Source organism: Anopheles marshallii, chromosome 3 (genome assembly GCF_943734725.1).
Source record: "Anopheles marshallii chromosome 3, idAnoMarsDA_429_01, whole genome shotgun sequence".
Classification (NCBI taxonomy): domain Eukaryota; kingdom Metazoa; phylum Arthropoda; class Insecta; order Diptera; family Culicidae; genus Anopheles; species Anopheles marshallii.
The window spans coordinates 2,665,199-2,685,512 of record NC_071327.1 but is presented as its reverse complement, the minus strand read 5'-3'; the positions used below and the strand labels follow the sequence as shown (position 1 = coordinate 2,685,512).

The 20,314-nt window shown below is 43.2% G+C and overlaps 2 protein-coding genes across 2 annotated transcripts in view; one reads left to right on the top strand and one right to left on the bottom strand.

Moving 5' to 3' along the window:
- LOC128716165 (bone morphogenetic protein receptor type-1B) overlaps positions 1-13,064 on the bottom strand; it is a 53,738-nt gene extending 40,674 nt beyond the window's left edge. The window contains exons 1-2 of the mRNA XM_053811085.1: positions 13,052-13,064; positions 3,074-3,184 (exon numbers count right to left, since the gene is read on the bottom strand). Of these exons, the coding sequence (XP_053667060.1) occupies positions 3,074-3,184; positions 13,052-13,064 (124 nt within the window). The remainder of the gene's footprint in view (positions 1-3,073; positions 3,185-13,051) is intronic.
- Positions 13,065-15,578: 2,514 nt separating this feature from the next.
- On the top strand, positions 15,579-16,259 carry LOC128716163 (uncharacterized). The gene has a single exon (XM_053811083.1). The coding sequence runs from the start codon at positions 15,579-15,581 to the stop codon at positions 16,257-16,259; it is 681 nt and encodes a 226-aa protein (XP_053667058.1).
- Positions 16,260-20,314: the final 4,055 nt, after the last annotated feature.

The window sequence follows — 20,314 nt, the reverse complement described above, 5'->3', positions numbered from 1 at the left end:
TGCCTATGGACAGTGTCTCCTGCGTACTGATTTCATCCACCAGTTGGGGCGATTATTTATTACCGTGAGCAAATATCAAAGACGAAGGCACACGGTGACACACCAAATCTGCGCTCCGTAACCAATTAGCGCAGGCAAGGCACGGTGAGTTTCGTGGGTTTCACCACTGCGCCCAACAGCTGCTTCCTGTTTCCTCTGGCGACTTTGGCTTTATGGCACAAATTAAAAAGGTTGCACAGAGTTTTCGCTTACACACCGTCAAGGTAATTAGTTTCAGCAGATTCGTGACAACGGGACCAGTGATTTGGGTTAACTCATTCTAAATTGTGCTCCATCATCCCGAACACTCCTATTGGAGAAGAGCCAATTGGAAGCTATGAAATCAATGTAAATTAATTGGAATCGACGAAGCACTAAACGAACGTATGAGAAATTGAATTGGACAGCTATCATATCCAATCGTGGTGAAAATGTCAGAAAAAAGAACTCTGTCGTAGAATTGTGCTTAACAAATGCTTATGAAAATTTCTGACTCACAGCACAAACTTTATGGTTAATCAAAAACCAGATTCAAACGATCAGATCAGTGCAAAATCCTAAACGAATTGACGTAGGGACGTTGATTAAGAACTGTTCAAAGGAACCTTTACCTCTGCCTCTTGTGTACTATGATTGATTAATACTAGCAGTAAGGTTTGGTTTTTAAAAAAATAGCAGCCAGCATTTGTAAGAAATGACGCCCCAGCAAAAGTATTTCTAAATGAATCATGTCGTTAGTCAACCATACCACATCGAACGTTTTACATATAATGCACGAGAAAAACATCTTTTAAAAAACGTGACTTGTTAGTAGAACGTGATGTTTATAGCGTTTGTCGATCATGTTCTTTGCCTTTCTTTGTTGATAAAGGAAGACGCTTTGGCAGCCAGCTGCAAAGATTTATTGTTGCCGCAATGGTTGTCATGATCCAATTTTGAACAGGCCTTTATTCAAATTTCAAAACCCCAATAATCACACTTTCTGTGCCACGCGTCCACATCGATCCGTATCGATCGATCGAAGTGGTTTCTGGTCGCTCATCTTCGGAGCCCACGCGACCACCGTTCATATGCCGCAGTAAAGACAATGTGGGCGAAGTAGTAAAAAAAAAACGAATAAAAATGATCCCAGAAAACCAGAAACCGAAATCAACGTTGATTGCTGCAGTGTGTTGATCGTGTGGTCGGTAGTGTTGCGTTTGTGGCAGTTTAACTTTGCATAAATTATTGTCCCAGAATAATCAAACCGAGCGGCGACCGATGCGATGTTCATGGGCGAATTTAGTCAATATTTTTCAATTCCCATTTTTGTACAAGAGCAAAATATATTGCAGCAAGTTTGGGGTTCCTATGTAGGTTGAGTCTTATGATAACATGACGTGCTGTATGGATAGAAACGATGTGGATTTACACCTCCTAGCATCTTCCCTTATTTCCAACCAGTGGTTTGCATTTAGTTGAATTAAATAAAGCGATCTAAAATGGTGCTTCAAACTTCATTATAAACTAATGACTCAATCATCAGTTTTTAAAACACATAAATATTATTCACAAGTTGCCGCATTATTCACATTAATAAATCCCCATAATCGTTCAGTGGTATTCATCTTGAACCTTGCTCGCTTGAACGATTACCGTCTCCTGCTTGTAAGTATGATTAACGTCCACTGCAGAAGCGTCCGTTTATTATCTTATCGATCATCAAGGTGACACGCCAGGTTGATCGCAATAGCATACATGTTCTACTTTAGACGAGATAAAAAATGCAGAAAAAGCGACATTCTTCGCCGCACTATGCCACTGCACAAACGACAAAATCGTAAAACAACACAAAACATAGCTGTGAACAAGCGATTAAAATGTTGAAGGAAGGAAAGAAAAATGATAAAATCGTATGACAAATGACATAAGACAATGAAAGACAAGCATGCGACCGTGGAGCGACGGCAGCTACCAATATTTGCTGCATGCGGGTATGCAGATAAGCACGGCTCTGATTGGAAGGTGTGGAAGGTTATTTACGGCACTGTTTATGGTAAATGTGCAATTAAATTACGAAACTACTCATTGTCATTTGCACCTGAATCTTTCAAGCACTGATTATCCGCGCAACTTCATGAAACCAAACAGGAAATGGAAATTGCACCGCTGAGCTAGGAATGGAAAGTTTTATGGAATGCTTCAACTGCATTAAGACGATAAAACTCTCCGATGGGGATGGTGATGAACTTTTTTTTTCCTGCTCAAATTACACTCATAAATCAATGTAGAGTATAGTTAAAATATGATCAAAACAACTGTTATTGTGCTTAAAGCTTGTGGTCACAACACTTAGTCCCATTACGATGCATGCGGACAACTTGTACGAACAAATTGGAAATAAACTTCAAATCAAGCTTCTAATCGGTGTAGGTACGGGTGTACCACTCAATAAACACCACCTGATCGCGGTTGCACCACCGTCCGCACCGGTACACTTTAGCAGCGTGTTAGTTGATAAATTATCGCTTGCACAAAAAGTGCCACATAAAATTACAATTATAGCAAAATTATGCCTACCACCAGCAGGGTCTGTGTATCACCCCTGCGCGATATTCACTCACGCGGAGACGCAGAGAGCAGAGCTGCGAAATATGCATACGCAGGGTCTTAAGGATTAAGGTGCGAAGCTCTTTCTGTGGAAGCGGTTGTACCACTTTAGCGCAGCAGGCACGATTAAAATGTCGTACGAAAAGGTAGAGACAGTGAACGATATTAGCAGAGAAAAACCCAGAGTGCTAAGAGCAGTGAGTTGTGATTTTAACGTAACACTTCGCTTGAAGATGACATGGGACTTGAAGTGCTCTGCAGCAGAAAACCTGGACTTGGTCCCTCCATCGCAGCATGACACATGTGAAGTACGGCATCCATCTTGGAGTGCATCCATGTTCGCTAATTTAAATAAGAAATTGCTACCGTGGCCCGTCGTCGCACATCCGAACGGACAGGGATGACGAAACGGTGCAGACTAACGAAACAAGTATAATGTACTGACCTGTGCTACCGGTTGCTGCCACAGAAGGATCTTGAGGATTGCCATCGTGGGGTGCTTGTTGATCAGCAAGGTCCAAAGGTCTGTCCTGTCCAGCAGTTGGTTGTCCGTCCACTGTGTGGGGAGAAAACAGAACGAAGAAAGCAGATTGTGACGCATTAGATACGTTTTTAATATCCATAATTATAAGGTTTTTTCCTTGATTAATGAAATTGCACGACAAACATCGGGAAGGAAATTATACAACACACCTCAATCCCATCATTTTTCATTTAACTATACCATATCCCTTTTACTTCGGCCTCGTTGTGACAAGGACTTTTCCTACAGAAACTGGAAAATCTTTAACCCACCACCGCCGGCAATATTTGCATTTCCAATTCCCTTCCCGGGGTGAGCGTCGAGCGCACATTATGCATCACCATTCAACCATTCCATTCCGTCCCCGGTTGCAATTAGGTCGCATTACTTCTAATTAAGCACCGAAGGCGAAATCAATCTCCGATGGACGTGTGACACCGGTACGTCGAAACCCTTGCGAGCTATTACTGCTGCTTCTGTGTCCTCCATGTGGCTGAATGCATCATTGCGGATTTCAATTTCAAATGCGGTCCTCATGTCATTTGGTTCTCCTGCTAGATTGACATGTCTGTACGGACTGCTGAGTGTAGAAGCAATTACAGCAGTTGGTGGGTATTTGTGTAAAGGTTTGCCTAGTGGGTATGGTACGGGGAGAGTTTGATGGATTGATTCCAAGGGATTTATGCACTCATCGATAATGCTTGGTTCGGTGTTTGTGTCTTTGTCGGAAAGTAGAGAAATGAATGATAATTAAAAAGGAGTAATTTAGCAAAAGCGGTACAATTTCTAAAAAATATGATAAAAGTACGAAGGCAATCGGTAGTTTTTTGGAAATAAATCAGAGTACAATCAGTAACAATCAGTACAATTCAAGCAATATTGAAGAAGCCAGATTCAGCGTTTCTATAGGTCTACGGATTCGAGTTTCTATAGACATCTATAGGTAAATCAACTCCAGAAAAGGTAAAAGATAAAAAAAAATGTACCACAAGACTATTAAAGAAATAAGGAGGTTTTCCCCCGTGTACATTCAATGGATCTGGGGTAAACATTAGCTACATTTATCTTGAAAAAAGACATAACCACAACATAAACCGCCCACATCATTAAAAAAACCTGGTCAATTCTTAGGTACAAATAGCACTCCGAGCCGTTGTACTACCTTGAGCCCAGAAGCAAAACATCACATCAGTCTCTTAGCGTGATTTAACATTTCCTTGTGATTAGATTTTCAAATAATACAACAATATCTCTCACAGCAATTCATACTGTGAACTGTGAAAAATGTACTTCTCGTCAATTGACACCGGAAGTCGTTGCCGCTCCCAAGCAACCTTAGACGGGACGGTTCGGTTAGTGCGATAGCGGGAAAGTCTCATCAGTGCATTCGTCCGCCACATGTCCCCGGAAGGAGGAAAATAAACAGTAAACAAACATCTTTCACACCAAAACGCCGAAAATCTCATCCATCCTCCGCACTGGATCCGATCCCACGGCAATAGATTCGGTGGAAAAATCTCATCTACGACTAAGATTGATAGGTTATTCTAGCTTCTTTTTTCGGTTATTGTATGTTTGTGTGACCGGACTTTGGTCGTCTCCGAAACACAGCAATAAGCTGATACGCCACCAACAGCCAAAGCAGAATTTCTCTGCGACCCACTGGACATCAATCTTCACGTGTAGGGCGGGTTTTTGTTGACGGAACGGAAGTGTCTCCCAAACGTGACGACACATAGCACGTCCCTGTGTTCCTTCGTTTTGTGAGCATTAAGAAATATCATGCAGTGTTTGAAGTACACCACAGCACGGAGCACCGGGAAAAAGGGCACACGATTGAAGAAAGCCTGACAGAAAGCCTGCAGTGTGTGCCGGAGGGCCCACTATCGTATCATGTTCGACTCTGATTAGGGCGATAGTGCAGGAAATATTATTTATGGTGTGTTGCATGTCTAACCGTTATCAGTTTGTTTTTAGTCAAGCTGTCCCGTAAATGGTTGTAATTGATAGATTAATTGGTCTGGTTGGTTGCAGCAGCCATGCCCAATGGAACTGTTGCATTCTGACCGTTTCTCAAGCCTGTTACTGTGTTTGTATGTGCTTGAGAGTTGTTGGAGTTTATAGACCACTCTCTAAGTACTTGGATGTGAAAACTAGCAAGGGGTACCTGAGGTTAGTCGTGGGCATTGAGGTACCTTTCCGATAAGCGAGTAAGTTCTCTGCGTATAATTATATCGAAAGCAGGTTGCAGGTCAGCAATTACGATCAGAACGAGTATGGGCAGACGTGCAGGTATGGTACAACTTCATGACGGCGGCTAACGTTTAGACGCACAGCAAGTTCAAAATAAGCTATTTTGAATGCTCTACCTCGGAGGGACGGGTTCGTAACGGAAAACGTTCCTACGACGCTAAGCAGACCTACTACGGTGCGGGTATCAAATAGACATCTACCTTTCGCCTATTCCAACAGCTGAAATATCAGGGACAACCCACAATTCTATTCATAAGCATCGCAATACGTAAAAATGTTTTGCAGACACCAAAAACCAATCTCTACCGACAGACAGATTGCAGACAGTTGGAAGAGCCAGAAAAATAAGCACTCTAATTTGTAATACTTTGTTATAAGTGGAGATGTATAAATATCATCAACAGACATAAATGTGAAGCATACCGCAAAAAGCAACCAAAAAAATCGTTCCAGTAGTACATAAATCTGGCTGGCAATGTTCGAGGAGACTGTTTTAACACTTTTGCCACTGAGATGTCATTAGTCATCCACCATACGGGATTTTTTCTGTCGCGCGGAATGCGTCGTCGTTGACGACACGGACCATGATGGAAGTGCATCAGACGGTACCGCGCGCCTGTCACATCAAAGTGAAGAATGATGCATTTTCGATTCCTTACGCTGTAGTTCCTTCTCTTTGGTAAAAGCATAGTTCATGTGTCTTGGTCTTGGTCTATCTAAAATGTTTAAAGGAACTCATTTAGCCGCTAAGTGGTACTGTAGAGGCATTCTGCTACGTACTTCATAAAGCATTTGCATCAACGATGAAGTTTGGCATTGATTAAAATGCTATTTCCTTCCCATTTTCATCATTGTACGAATACCACCGGAAGAACATTTACCTAAATCATGCAGCATTTAAGAGCAAAATCTGCCTACTCGGAAGCGCATAATTCACGCTCTGCCCTTTTCAGCTTTCGGGGCTGCAAGATTGTCTTCCGCAACACTGTACGAAGAAATTAAGCAGGAAGCCGAACACTCACCTCCTACAAATTGCCGGCCCGGGAGTCATTAACGCGAACGGCCGGTCTCGCTTTTGCTTAGTGCCGTGGATAATATGGTGTGTTCGTTCTTCCCACCGTTCTTGACACCCTTGCCGTGGAAGATATTCATCTTGCGCTGGTGCTTGCAGGGAACCGAAACACTTAAAAGGGCTGCCTTACCACGAGTACCAAAGTAACAAACTGATATCGCAACTCGTGCTTGTGTTGCAACGCGCCAACTTGGCAAGGTACTCGAGTAATGCCAATTTGGCTACCAACAACAACCATGCTATCATGAACAATTTCTACATAACCATCTCGAATCGCCCGAATGGATGGGGTACAACAAGGTTCATAAAGGCACACGGTAACATTAAAGAAGAATGGCAGGGAAGAGAGAGACTAGGGACATTTCGGAGGGGAAATGGAAGCGAAATTCCGCCTGCCAATAAGTCATGGGGACGCACGTTCGTGGAATTGCATTGAGCAATGTGCACTGGTCGGGAATGTGATTCGATTTGGTGGTTTGCCCTTATTGCACTCCCTATCATAGGCTTCCGCTTGGCGTGACGAAAGTCTAACTACAGCCCTTTTTTCCCTCGCCAGCCGGTGTGTCGATTTTGCATCCATTTTTGCGCGCCCGTTTAGACCACCCGCAGGAAGGAGATGGATGGAGTTCCCCACAACAACCACAAGAAACAGAAAAAAGTTGCTGCTTTACATTCAGCATAATGAAACACGTGACCGGTAACATATTGTTCGTTAAATGCATTTGCTGCACCGACGGTAAGGGAGATGGAGATGAGATGGTAGGTGGAAGAAACATAACACCCCCGACGCTAAACACTGGCCATCGGACGAAAAACACGCCAAACGTGCCTTGGATACAAATATAGTGTTCTTTGCCACCCCCTTCTTCCCCTGCGAACCCTTACACCTCAGAACCGGGTATGCGTGTTTGGGTGCAAAAATGGCTTGTGGGTGGCATGACCGTTGAGCGTTGCAGCTTAAGTGCAACGGGAAAGTGCAACAATGCGAGCTCATTTTTCCTCTGATTGCAATTCTAGCGTCCAATATCTGGGCCCGATTCGATTGAATGGCGATAGTTCTAGGTACGACAGGGCGTTGAACATTTGTTCGTGCAGTTTATTGCTCGTTTTTTAGGCATTGCTGTGTTCTGATGGTGTAACTCAATCCGGCCAGCAATTGGAAAGTGTTGTTCGTTTACGCAGCTTTTTTTGCAATAAACAAGGGAGTATATTTGATAATCGCAAGAACGAGCAACATTTGCTTAAATTGCAGAGAGAAGTGGAGTATTGTTGATGTTAACAAGGTTGGAGGACGGAGGGGAGGAGTCTTCTGAGCCAATGGGCTAATAAAATGCCAAAATAGATGGACTACAATTATTTCCCACAAGCCACAACATATCACAGATGTTGAGGAAATTGGATAAAACAAAACTATCGTTTCTTCGTGGTCAAGCTGCAAGTGATGTCTTCTTCGTGGAAAATACAGTTTACGCACATCTGCCACTAACTTCGCGTGAGGTCGTCCTTGAACACTGCCATAAGCTTAACAACAAGTTCTTCCTCTGGCAGCACTTTTCCTCGTGACCTCTTTGGAAAGCGAACACTGCCATAAACCACCAACAGTGCCAGGCGTGGAAAATCCTTCAAATATATGTGTGAGAAGAGGGCATAATACGGCATCCTTTCTAAAGGGACCTTGAAGAGCCGATTGCTTCTAAGGCCAACCAACTGAGCAAACACGATACACTCTCCGAAAAGGAGAGCAACAAGCAAAAAGGGATAACTCCTTCCAGGCCAGCCTGCCAACCACTTCAGAGCAACATATGTTTGGGATATGGTGGATGGGATTTGGGACACCCAGAGCGTAGCAAACTGAACCGAGCTCCGGTGGAAGTTTATTCTTGTGCATCTTTTGCCACACGCTTTTGCTTCTACTTCGCGAACCATCCGAACCGCACAACAACAAACGAAATGCCGAAAGGAACAGGAAAAGCGTGTTGAAATTTCATTTAAGAAACACCAGCCTCTAGCTCGCCAACACCTCTAATATGGTGAAACCGGCCGTTTATGATTTATTAGCATAAAAATGGTAGATTCTCTCGGAATACCCCGGCTCCTCAAATTCCACCATTCCCGGGAAGGGCTGATTCGATGTAGCTCACCAATTCGTTGGAACCATTTTTTATCCACCAGTCGGTGGTATTTGATTGCTTCTTCAGTTTCTGTTCTTGTGGTGCAATATTTTCCCACTCGCCTTCGTTAGGCACTGCAGAGGCCAGGAAATGAGCATCATTTTAGCACTTTACGGCTGGCTACATTCTACTAAGCAAAACAAAAAGATCCACAAAGATGGGCTGTATTCTGAGAAATGAAGTTGCGGTTTTGGTGGTAAAACTGCCCCATGGAATCTTAGCATGGTTTGGGTCTGCAAAGGATCCACGAGAGTGTGAAGCTATTCAACATTCAACAAAATCGACTACCAAACGCTCTTCGTGACACAATTCCCACATCGAACAAAAATGGGACTGGTGTTGGTGGTTTTGTGTGTGTTTACTTTTTGGAGGTGGTTAGCGAAATGATTTCCATCCAACGCGCCAATCAATCGCCTGCAGAGCTCCAAAAGCATTGGCACTCACCTCGTGTAAGGGTAAGACGTGTTGGTTTGGAAGGATGCCATGTTTTGCAACTCTTAGCCTTAGCCTCCTCCCAAAGATAGTGCCCAAACACACGAATACGCATAGGTATGATGTGGTCGATCATGGGCAAATGTCCTTAGATGGCTGCCAAGGCTGCACTGCACTAGATACTGCGCCCAAATATGACATTTCCAATATATCGAGCAACTCACAGCAAGACATCAAGATGTTTCCTCCGTTTCGAGTGTGTTGCAGTACTGGACCCAACTAAACCGAAGCCTTGACGTCGAGAAAGTTCAACCGACGACACCTAGCAATCATTATGCTGCCGCACATAAGAAGTCACGTCTCATTAACCTCAGTGATCTCGGCATTCGACATTAGCAACATGCCGACGACCGTTCGGCTGTCGGTGTCGACTTTCTCATTTCGTTGAATAATGGGGTCAAATTAAATCGAGACAAACTCCAATGAACCAAAACCGAGACCGGGGACTAAGGGTTACGCAGAATATCACTGAAGGGGTCCACACCCTACGCAATTGCAATAGCGCAACGATCCTGCAGCGTAGGGAGCGTGGTCTTAATTTCGTTGACATTAATTTGGCAGTGAGAAATTAATCACCGCTGTCATATTGCAATGATCGAGCTGGTTTGCTCGAGGGGGTTGACGGGTTTCTGCATCAGAAATTGGTACGTCAGCCCCGGTTTATGATGCGTTTTCGACCGACCAGCACCAACCTGGTCCCATCGCCATATATGGAAGAAGCTCATTTTGTCTCTTTACGATCGGGGCTCATTATTCAATTGCTTACGGTGCAGTACGCTCTGCTTGGCTTGACTGAAAAGATGACGTTGAGAGGGTACCGTCGGTAAGCCGCCGCATTTGTGCTGCCTAGCCGGGGTCTAGAACGCTGCACAAATACGGACGCCCGTGTAGCGAATAGGCCATCTAAGGCGAGAAAGAGAACGATTAGAGATTGCTGCGTTGGGGGTAAAACACTGCGTAACAAATCATAGGGTCGAAGACAGATAAGCCCTTACGCGAGTGGTACGCTAGGTCGCAGTATATGCACACCTGTGCTTTGAGTGAAGTATAATCAGCACTTCGGGCACACCCGATGGAGCAACTTTTGCGCCGGTGCTACGTTATCAATTTTGAAACTATCAACTTTTAGTCACAAACCTTTACAAGTTGTGGAGGCCACAAACATGCAATCGATCTTCATTGCGATTGGAAAAAAAGTAGCTTATTTCCAGCCTTGTGTCCACACGGTATATAACAGCACTATCGGGTGCCTCTTATCGTTCAATTGAAACTGTTTTCCGGTTATTTCTTTCCACGCGTCCAGGATACGCGGTAATGCGATGAGTTATTTTTATATCACCGGAAAAAGTGTAACTTCAAGTTAAACCTTTTGAAAAACCTTTTTTTTAATGAGATCCTGAAGTAGGAACCCACGGGGTTTCTAAATATTTATAAGATAACTACGATTCCTTCAACAGATCAAACGGTAGTCACCATGCACCAAGTCGATCGATCGCTGTCATTCACTCTGCGAAATAAATCTTATCTCCCTCGCCAATTGGCTACTTGGTTGGGCTTTGGAAGACCTAAGAGCAGCAACACGATACTGCTCCGCGATGATTAAGATCCTCCGCCTAACGTTGCCCACCACGTATGACACAGCTTTGGTTAACCATCGCGAAATCCCATCACGCGTTGCTCCGCCACCAGATTCGCATAAATTACACCGTCACCTGAGAAGTGGTGAGTAACATTTTTGTCACCCCAATGGACTAAAAGAAAACAAACTCCCCGATTAGGAGTTTGGAAATGCTAATGTGTGATTTAGATGCAGAGGAAGATGGTTTGTGACAGATAGTCACCGATCGGGACATGAATTCGACGAACGGAGATTGAAAATTCCTAGAATTGTGAGCATAGCAAACGTCTGTGCCGAGGTGCTACACTCTTGACACGATATTTCACATCAATAGCCCTTCGTGTGTACAAATGATGGAGCGAATAAAAACGCTTGATGCGATCACTTTAGAAAACTTGAATGTAGGTTATGACCAGAACTAATGACGTGTCATTATGTCCACAACTCTCAACTGTGTGAATTTTGCTGCATTCCGGACCGTTTTGTCCTTTGTCTTTTTTATGTCTGAGTTTGTAATGTAACAAAAGTGCATTGAAGACATTAGTCAGGTTGGAACTTTTATTTTTGTAATGTTTTACTTTTCCCTTCTAAATGTTCCCATAAAATTTCGGGTGAGTTGTTTTTGGAAGGCAGGTGACATGTGCAAAGACACAATGGTTCGATAATGTTTTGGGAAAAAATTCGCACGTGGAACAGTGATGAAAAAAGCAATCCCGATCCTTCAGTCCTTTTCGCACAATTTCAGGTAGCACAGCATTGTCCAAGAGAACATCCACTGCTGCTACCAGAAATTTCATCGACCATCGTCATTGTCACCGCAAGTGTTCGGTATCGTTTATTTCGAGGTTACACGCTGGATGCTACTGTCCGGGTGTCGGAGTAGAAGCAATTATGCGCATTCGTAATGCGTCCAATGGCATGGGAAGCTCTGTTTCCACAGCAGTATCCCCCAACCGAAACGAACCGGAATGTCTTTAAAAAGGGATATAGAATTTGGCGCAGCGCATCCGGCCCAAGACAACAGTGCCTAGGCCTCGACCGTCCGGCGACGAGTTTCCAAGCAATGGGGGGGCATCGGGGTGGTGGGATTGCGTTTCCGAATAATTTTAATTAAAAATTCAAATTTATCACACCTCTCGTGTGATCCCCACGGCGTGCTTTGGGGGTTTCCGCTTCTCGGAAGGAACTCCGAAACGATCGAGACAAACCACCCCTCTAACGGAAGCGAACTTACCAAGTGGGAGAGTGTTTCGGTACCGCACAGAAGGGGCCCCGGCAGTTGTAGTTCTTGTGTAGAATTCCAATTTCAGAATGTGAAGAATCTTTCTGCCGGGAAACCGGTTAACCCCCAACGGATATAGGCCATCGGGGGTAGATGGAATCAGGATGGAAGAGCGCCGAAACGTTTGTCTATAAATCTTCCGGAGAGAGAACTTGTTGATGGCGGCTCCAGCAGTTCCTGAGAAAAAAGGCATGCTTTCTACGAAGGAGGAGAAGGCTTTGGCCATGTCCGGGTTTATAGAGTGACAAGATTAAACGATAGTTTAATTTCCTACATGTCACTCTTTTCACGGCTATGATTGGAATACTATACATGGAATGGCAGATTTCAAACGTAGCGAAACTGTACATAATGAAGGAGAAGAATTCGTATTCAAAACAAATTTTTTTCACTATTCGAGAATAAAATAGTGTTAAAATCATTTGTTTCAACCATTTAGACGAGAAGAACTATACTTGAGAAACAATTCATACTGCGTCTTCCATGTTAATACCTTCTTATCCTCCTGATTTGGTTTTCATTTGCTCAAAATGCTCGTTTTTTGTCGGGAAAAGAGGAATGGAAAAAAAGCAGATCACTGACACATCTACATACTTTGTGTTGTGCCACGAGACGGCGGCATCGTTCAAAGGCGATTCACGCTTATCTTAATTTTTTGATGAACTTATTCCTCGCCCTTTCCTACACGCACAGCCAACAGGCACACATACACCGCCAGCCATCATGGGTGCGAGACTTTGGCCATTTAAAATTGCCTCACGCCTTCCCTGGCGAGAAGGTTTTAGGATCAGGCTACCCCGGGAGGGAGTACGGAAGGCTTGAAGTTCTTTTTTCCCGCCAAAGAAACAGCCCGAAGAACGACCGTGACGGAATGTACGACCGTAATGAAGCTGATGTCCGAGGAACACATGAGAAAGGATACACAATAAGACTTGTCAGAGAATGAAATTGGTGTAAATGAATAACGCTCATCTGAGCAAAACAGTTGAACCTCTGGAAAGAATATACGTACATCTAACGTCCATGTTTTTGAACGTAAAACGTTCCAAACACATGTACTTTGTACTGTAGAAGTGTATTTCTCATCCAGACTGGTCTCATCAAACTGCCTCAAGAGCCACTGACACCGGAACTGATTAAATGCGCACAAACCATCTCGAGAACTTTGGAAAAGGGGGCTCCAGAGGAGCTTCATCCTTCCGCTCAGCAGCATCATTGCGTAAACGTATTCCTGCTGCCTGCCACGAGAAGGTGCATAACAAATTGGTAATGGGATTGCTTTCGTGGGTTTCTCCCATTTTTCGCCGACTTCGCTTTGAGGCATAAGGTTTGTTTCGCTGCAGAAGCGCGATTTTTTCAACAATGTGAACCTGTTTCTTACACTCTGCCCACAGACACACACATACACAGTTTAACATCCATTTCCCGTACGATCGGTTCCGGTGTCAGGATGGGTTATTTTGTAAATGGATTCAAGAGCATGCGAAGAAAAGTAATAGTCATTATTTTGGATCCGATCATGCAAAGCAAAATGAAACGCTTACCACAAACCAATTTCCGAGCAACACATTATCATCATGGCGATGTGAAGCTTCTTTTTGATTAGCTACATTTGTTTCGCTATTATCGCACCGAGTGTCTGATCAGATCCTACGAGACGATAGTAAACGATCTTTAAAATTGTCTTTTCGGCACGAAAGCACAGATTTTTACAGTTGTTTTTGTTTACAGGTATTTTATATACTTCTATTAATCACGCCATAAAGATGTTACCAGGTCCAGAGAGACGAGAAGCCCCACAGATGAAAGATAGTGAGACACGAGATGATGAGCCATGAGTGGATGGCTGATGGATTCACTCCTACTGAAACACTGAAATACGAACGATAATAAATCAATTTTCTCCCTTAGAAAACACTGAATGGTACACGTCTGCCCCTTTGCTAGGCTACTGGACACATCCTGATCTAATCAGCACCCTCAACCTCATAACGTTACGGAAAAAGGATTGAATAAAAAAAGCTGATCAACAATTTATTCGCCAAAGGGGTATTCCCTTTGCCTAGTTCGAAAAACAGACTGGAAATACCTCAACCACACTTCAGCGGAGTATATTTAAACATGAGAGATAAATTTACCGACTGTCACGGGTTTGCCGCTAGATGGTACTCACGCTAAATCTTCGAGCCACGATCGATCCGTGATAAACTCCATAAAATATCTCACTTTAGGGCAACAGCGAAGTTGCCGTCGAGAAAAAGGGCTTCAGATTACGGTGAGGCATACAAACGATCACTAAACATTGCGGTCGCAAAAGGCTTCCACCAGCTCAGTCATGAGAAGCAACAAATAGGCAATTAAAAAAATTACACAACATAATGAAATGATTTTTAATACTGCTTTCAAACTTTCACATACCTAGTTTGAGATACTTGTAAAACTTGTTCTTACCATTTTGGGTGATAACTGTGGTGATTGTTTTGATAAGGAAATCTGGCGAAATTGATCCGGACCAAACCTGGAACTGGCCAAAATTCCACCAATGCCTTGAAGTGGTAATGTGATATTTTGATCCGAATCAGTGTTTGTAGCGTCAATGTTTTTTTATATCTTATTTCCAGCCCACTAGGAGCCATACAGAACCAATGAAGTAATGCATCTTGAAAGCTGAGGAGTTTTCTGATATAATATCGTATCAGATTGTTACAGCTAGTTTTGACGGTTTTGCCAAGTATAGATATTAACCAGAAGGACTATGAATATAAGAAGATTTAAGTTCATTGACCTGAACTATTTCTTCCGATTTGTGATGATGAGATGATCCATCTAGGAATCCTTTCGCTGGAACACCAGTCCTACGTACAGGAATACATCACAGGTGGTGGTGTGTAGAGTACCAGTCTTGTGCGTTATGAAAAGCATTACAATCGATTTTGAAGTCGTTGAATGTGAAGAATTGCATAAACACATCCGAATCATCTGTCAGCATACACCAAAATTTTGGAGAGAAACATAAATTCAATTCGCTACCAACACATGCAATCATGAAACGTTTACAATGTACAATTACATCCACGGATAAAGTATCATTTTCCTTTGGTTCAGTTTGTAAAAGTTTGTGAAACATCGTAAGATAAACCAATAATCTAAATACCAAAAAATACAATTTTCATCCTAAATCAATCCCTCTCTGAACCTTGAATTTAGGACTCATCGTGGAGCACTGGAAGTGTCAGCATAAACAATTGCGCTGCCGTCACAACGAACACGATCAAATGTCAAAGCTCATTACCATGCAAGAACAAAAGATCATGCAAATAGCGTCGGTCGAAGCAAGCGTGCATGGTGAAGATTTATTCTAATATTGCGTTTCACGGAAGCAGGAAGCAGTAAGCAGCGACTTCATCGGTAAGAACGTGTAAAGCACTAAAATTGTTCGTTAAAATCGTTATAAAATGGAATAGAATCAAGCCGGCTTTTCTTACACCTCGATAGGTTTTCGGTGTCAATTGATAATGCGCGAGGTAGCTGAATTCAGCATGACGAATACGAAAAATACGCAACAGTCGCAGGGGGACGCTTCATCTTCTTCCCGGAACGACGAATGGAGAAAGGTTCACTTGGAAAACGAGGAACTGAAGCGTAAAATCGAACAACTGGAGTCCGTTGTACACGCGAAAAGTTTCGATATCGCGCATATCAAAGCGATTGTGGAACCGTTTAGTGGCGAAGGAACAGTACGTGTTGAAACGTGGATCGAGAAGCTGGAGGAGGCTTTTCGTGTGCTGAAATTGAACAAATCACAGCAACTAGTTGCTGTATGTGCTTTGTTGATCGAAACTGCAGCCGCTTTTCGTAGCACCGTTAAGTTCAAAGATTACGACGATTGTAAAGCGAAATTGCTGGAAGAATTTCAAGCTTACAAACAGTGCAGCGACGAAGGCATAGTAAAGGAGCTTCGGAATCACAAGTTGGTGGGCCAAAACGTATTGAAGTATGTGTTGGAGATGATTGCCATTGCCAAAGGGCACAATATCGCCGAAGTTGATTTGGTTGACATTATAATTGATGGTTTGGGAGATACTTCGCACGTCGTAGTAATGCTGTACGGAGCGAAAACTATCGCCGAACTGAAGAGTCTTCTGCCTAGATACAAAAAACGACGCTTCATTTCTGCAATGGGTCAACCATCTACAACCCAATCGATAACGTACAGATAAATATTTCTAGCAAGCGGTTGCTTTGCTTTATGTTCATAGAAGGTCAAATGATTACGTTTGACAATAAATACATATGGTGACGGAATAAAGAATTTATTTAGAAACCATTTGTGTATGCTTATCAATATAATAGCGATGGGTATAACGTATAAATGAAAAATATCGCTTCACTTCCAAACAGGCGGTGAACTATGAAGAAAGTGATTGCAACGCAACATGTTATCGCTAGCATAAGATTTCTTCTGCACTTGTTTACGAGCACATCTGTTCTTTAACGTTTTTCATCGCTAATTTATCCACAGCATAATTTTTCTGCTGGGTTTATTTCGTTTTGCTCCAGAGAGTCGACACATGTACACACGACATGCCCGTACACATGCGACACTTTGCAATCCGATATTCCATTCTGTTCACCCGCAACAACAACCCGCTGTTCAAGCCATATCAAAGTCGAATGTGTTTTAGCTGCGGTTAGTGCGTGATGAGTGAAAAAAAGCTTGATTCCTCATGAACAACTTGCAAACGAAAGCGTTTCCTTACTATTGTTTCCCTTTTTGGTGATGCCTTCATAATAAGTGAGAAATGGGCATCTTGTTAGTATTGTTTACCTTTTTTACGCTATATGCAACAAAGGAGTGGCATTGCTGAATACCAGCACAGGAGTATATTATGTAGCATTAATTGTATTATTTTTTACTATTAGGATATACAAATTATTCCTACCAACGCATAACACTATACCAGCAAAGTGGACTTCTACATCTAAACAGATTCCTAATTTTAATGCTTCTTCTCGCAATGTGGAAGCAAAACAACATTTATGTACTTTGTATATTTAATACCTTTCCAACAGCGTCGGCTTTCATTCCAAGCGGCATCGATTGGTCCAAAACAAAAGCTGCATTATATTTACGCTATATGTTGTGGTTTCGGGTGTCACAGAACATTCTTGGACACATTGAACCGGATCGCTTATTTCTCGCTGGTTTATGAAATCTCTCCAGCTTCCGTTCCGAACTTGCTATCGCGTTGGCACAAAACCGATACGACAATGGGCTGGTACGACTAAACGAAGTAAAAAAAAGATCCAATGACGGCAAAATGGAAGCATAAATCTCTCTTTCTTTCTTGCGTTCCGTTTCCTCGCAACTTAGCTTCATCTGTCGTTTTGGGTTGCAGGCGAGAAGCGAAGCAATCGGGTATTCCAAAGCTGCCACTATTACCCGATCTCTGGTGCCAAGTGGAAACGTTGCAAATAATCTAAATAAGGCATACGTAAATGCGCCCCATCGAGTCTGAAGCAACCCTGAACCTTTAGTCTATGCTAACCGCCACCGCTTAAGGCGTTGGTGGCATTTCTTCCTTTGGCTGAATTTGGTTCGCTTTGCGCTTGCCCCGTACTGCTGATGCTGCAATAACGTGCCCGAGCGGTTTGAATACGCTTAGTCTTCGGGATCGTGTTGGCGTGAAGTTTTGAAAACCTATCCGCCGGTCAGCAGAACAATGCAGCATAATTTTTCCCCTCTCTCCCCATTTTGCACCACACCAACGTTGTGTGCTGTCTTTCTGTGGTGGTTTTCGGCGTAGCGGCAGGAAGCTGCACGATTCGAACAAAGTTCCGTTTATACTACCGTTTGCGCACACGACTGTATGCGCGTTGCGCATTTGAACGTCGTTTCCTCCTCCGGTGTTTACCACGTAACGCAACGAAATGGCAGACAAAACGGATAAAACAAATGGTGTGCCCGTCTGTGCCAGGAGGACGACAGAGGCTAGATTTTTATCAATCGCCGCCAACGACTGGCGTCCAGTTGACGCGCTTACGCGAGACGTTCTACGCTCGCGGTGGGTTCAATATGAGGCAGGAAAAATATCCGTAATGTCGACTGTTTGTACACATTGAACTTATGCTACATGCGACAGCTCATGTAGTTCTATAAGTATTAAAAATTATTATTACATTAACATCATTTAAAAGAAAAATATTTATACCTACTTTTTTATCTTATTTGAAAAAACCTTCTCCATTTAGCAAGCATACATTCCCCACCGGAAGTGTGTTATAATCTACTTTATGACATTATTGGCCTTTTTTATTAGGTACAATCCAGGCAGCTCGAAATTGTATCCATCATTTCCCTTTTTCCCCTTCTACATCCAGATCAGTTGGGATGCGAGAAGAATTTTACACTCCAATATACCTGCTGCCGGCCAGCATCAACAAATCGCTGTCGAGAAACATAAAATCGCAAATTGCTTTTGGATATTGAATTGCGTTTTTGCAAACGTGTGAGAAATATTCATCCAAATCGTTTGGCTTGCAATGGGACGGAATAAATAAAACCGAAACCCCTCAGCTCATCCAATTGGTGTCCATTCTTCCGTGACCATCGTGATACTGCGACGAAACTGCACGTCGAATGTTTGCGGTTTTGTGATTCTTATCTTCGTGCCCGGCTATTCAACACCTTGCGGATACGCTCGAAAGACTGCGGCACCGGCAAGCAACGAACCCGCCTCGACGAATTTCACAGGCTTGTGCGCCATTACGGAGGGAGAGCGCGTATCTTTATCCTAGGCACTCTACACCTTCCTGTTTGCTGTCTCATTCTATATGCAATCTTGTTGCATTGAATGCTGATTATGCTCCAGTGCAGCGAACGTTAAAATATGACCAACATAATGACGAAGACGATCATCTCCCGGGTTTGTACGTGAGCCGCATGGTTTTCGTACGTGCCGGTGCTGTAGCAAATCGACCACCAATTATGCCGTGGGCTCTCTTTGAAACGGTGCTAGTGAAACATTTTTCACAAACCATGCCAGCACATGAGATCCACTCGTGAGAGGTGAGGTGCGTGCCCATTCCGGGCAGGCGATCTGATTATTTTGTAATTTATTTTGAGCACCGCATTGAGCGAAGCGTTGCGTGTCCTCGAACGACGATCGGGGCGAGAATAAACAGTGCTAAAAGAAACAACGCCTCTCGAAGCGGTTACTTCCAACCGTTACAAATGCATCCATTCGCAAGACGAGGTCTGTTTTGCTTTGTGAACGAACCCCGATCGGTTTATTAACAGGAATAATAGATTTCTACAATTGATCTGTTGCAAAATAAATTACGCACTGTGAAAAAATGAACGTGCTTTTACAAACCATGCTAAACGAAGTACTTCACTTCATGAGGTGGAAAATTTGCTCATAACGCAAAAAAGATATCGCAAACGAAGGGATCAATCTTCAATGTTTGGACAGCAACACGCTATAACAAGAATTGGCCAACGGATCTTAAACAAACGTATACAAATAAATTAATGCTGGCTCGACTCGAAATCTAACATAGAGCTCCATTCATTTGCCATCGATGACCCAGCACTGGGGCGCCAATTTCTTTCGGCACATCATCTATTTCGTCTATCGTTCCCTCGTTCCGTAGTGTTGCCGATTATCCCATTTGCTAAAATTTATGTACTCTGCTCGGGTGCGGATCGCAACACCCGGACAACACCGATCCTTCTCTATTGGGATTTTTTTTTTGCGGTTGGCGACGATTATGTGCCGGATTTCGAAGATGGTATTTTAAACGGGCCGTAAAATAATTTAGATTTTATTGCATTGCCTCCTTCCGATACTGGAGGATTGAAACAAAACGTTTTGGGGAGCTTTTAAAAAAGTTGAACTTTTAGGAAGCATCGTCACCAAGTCGAGGAGCTTGAAGCTGGTCTAAAATTTTGCTTCGCATGACGATAAATTTTTCTTTTATAGGGTGAATCATCAACCGCGAGCCGTGTTCCCGTGGCAATGGTTAATAAATATCGTACTACACACCGGGGTGGGATCGAACAATTCTCATGTCTTAGCACACGGTGATGTTGGCGCGAATTATGAATCGGTTGAGAATTGTCGAAAATTAATTTTATGACCTTACAGAATCACCCCCGCTATGGTGTCCTCATTTCTACAAAGAGAAACATCGAGCATAAGATCCGTCAGAGACTCTGCATCCGAACAACTGGCTGGCGTGGGTTACTTCGATGTCTATTCAATACTTGATT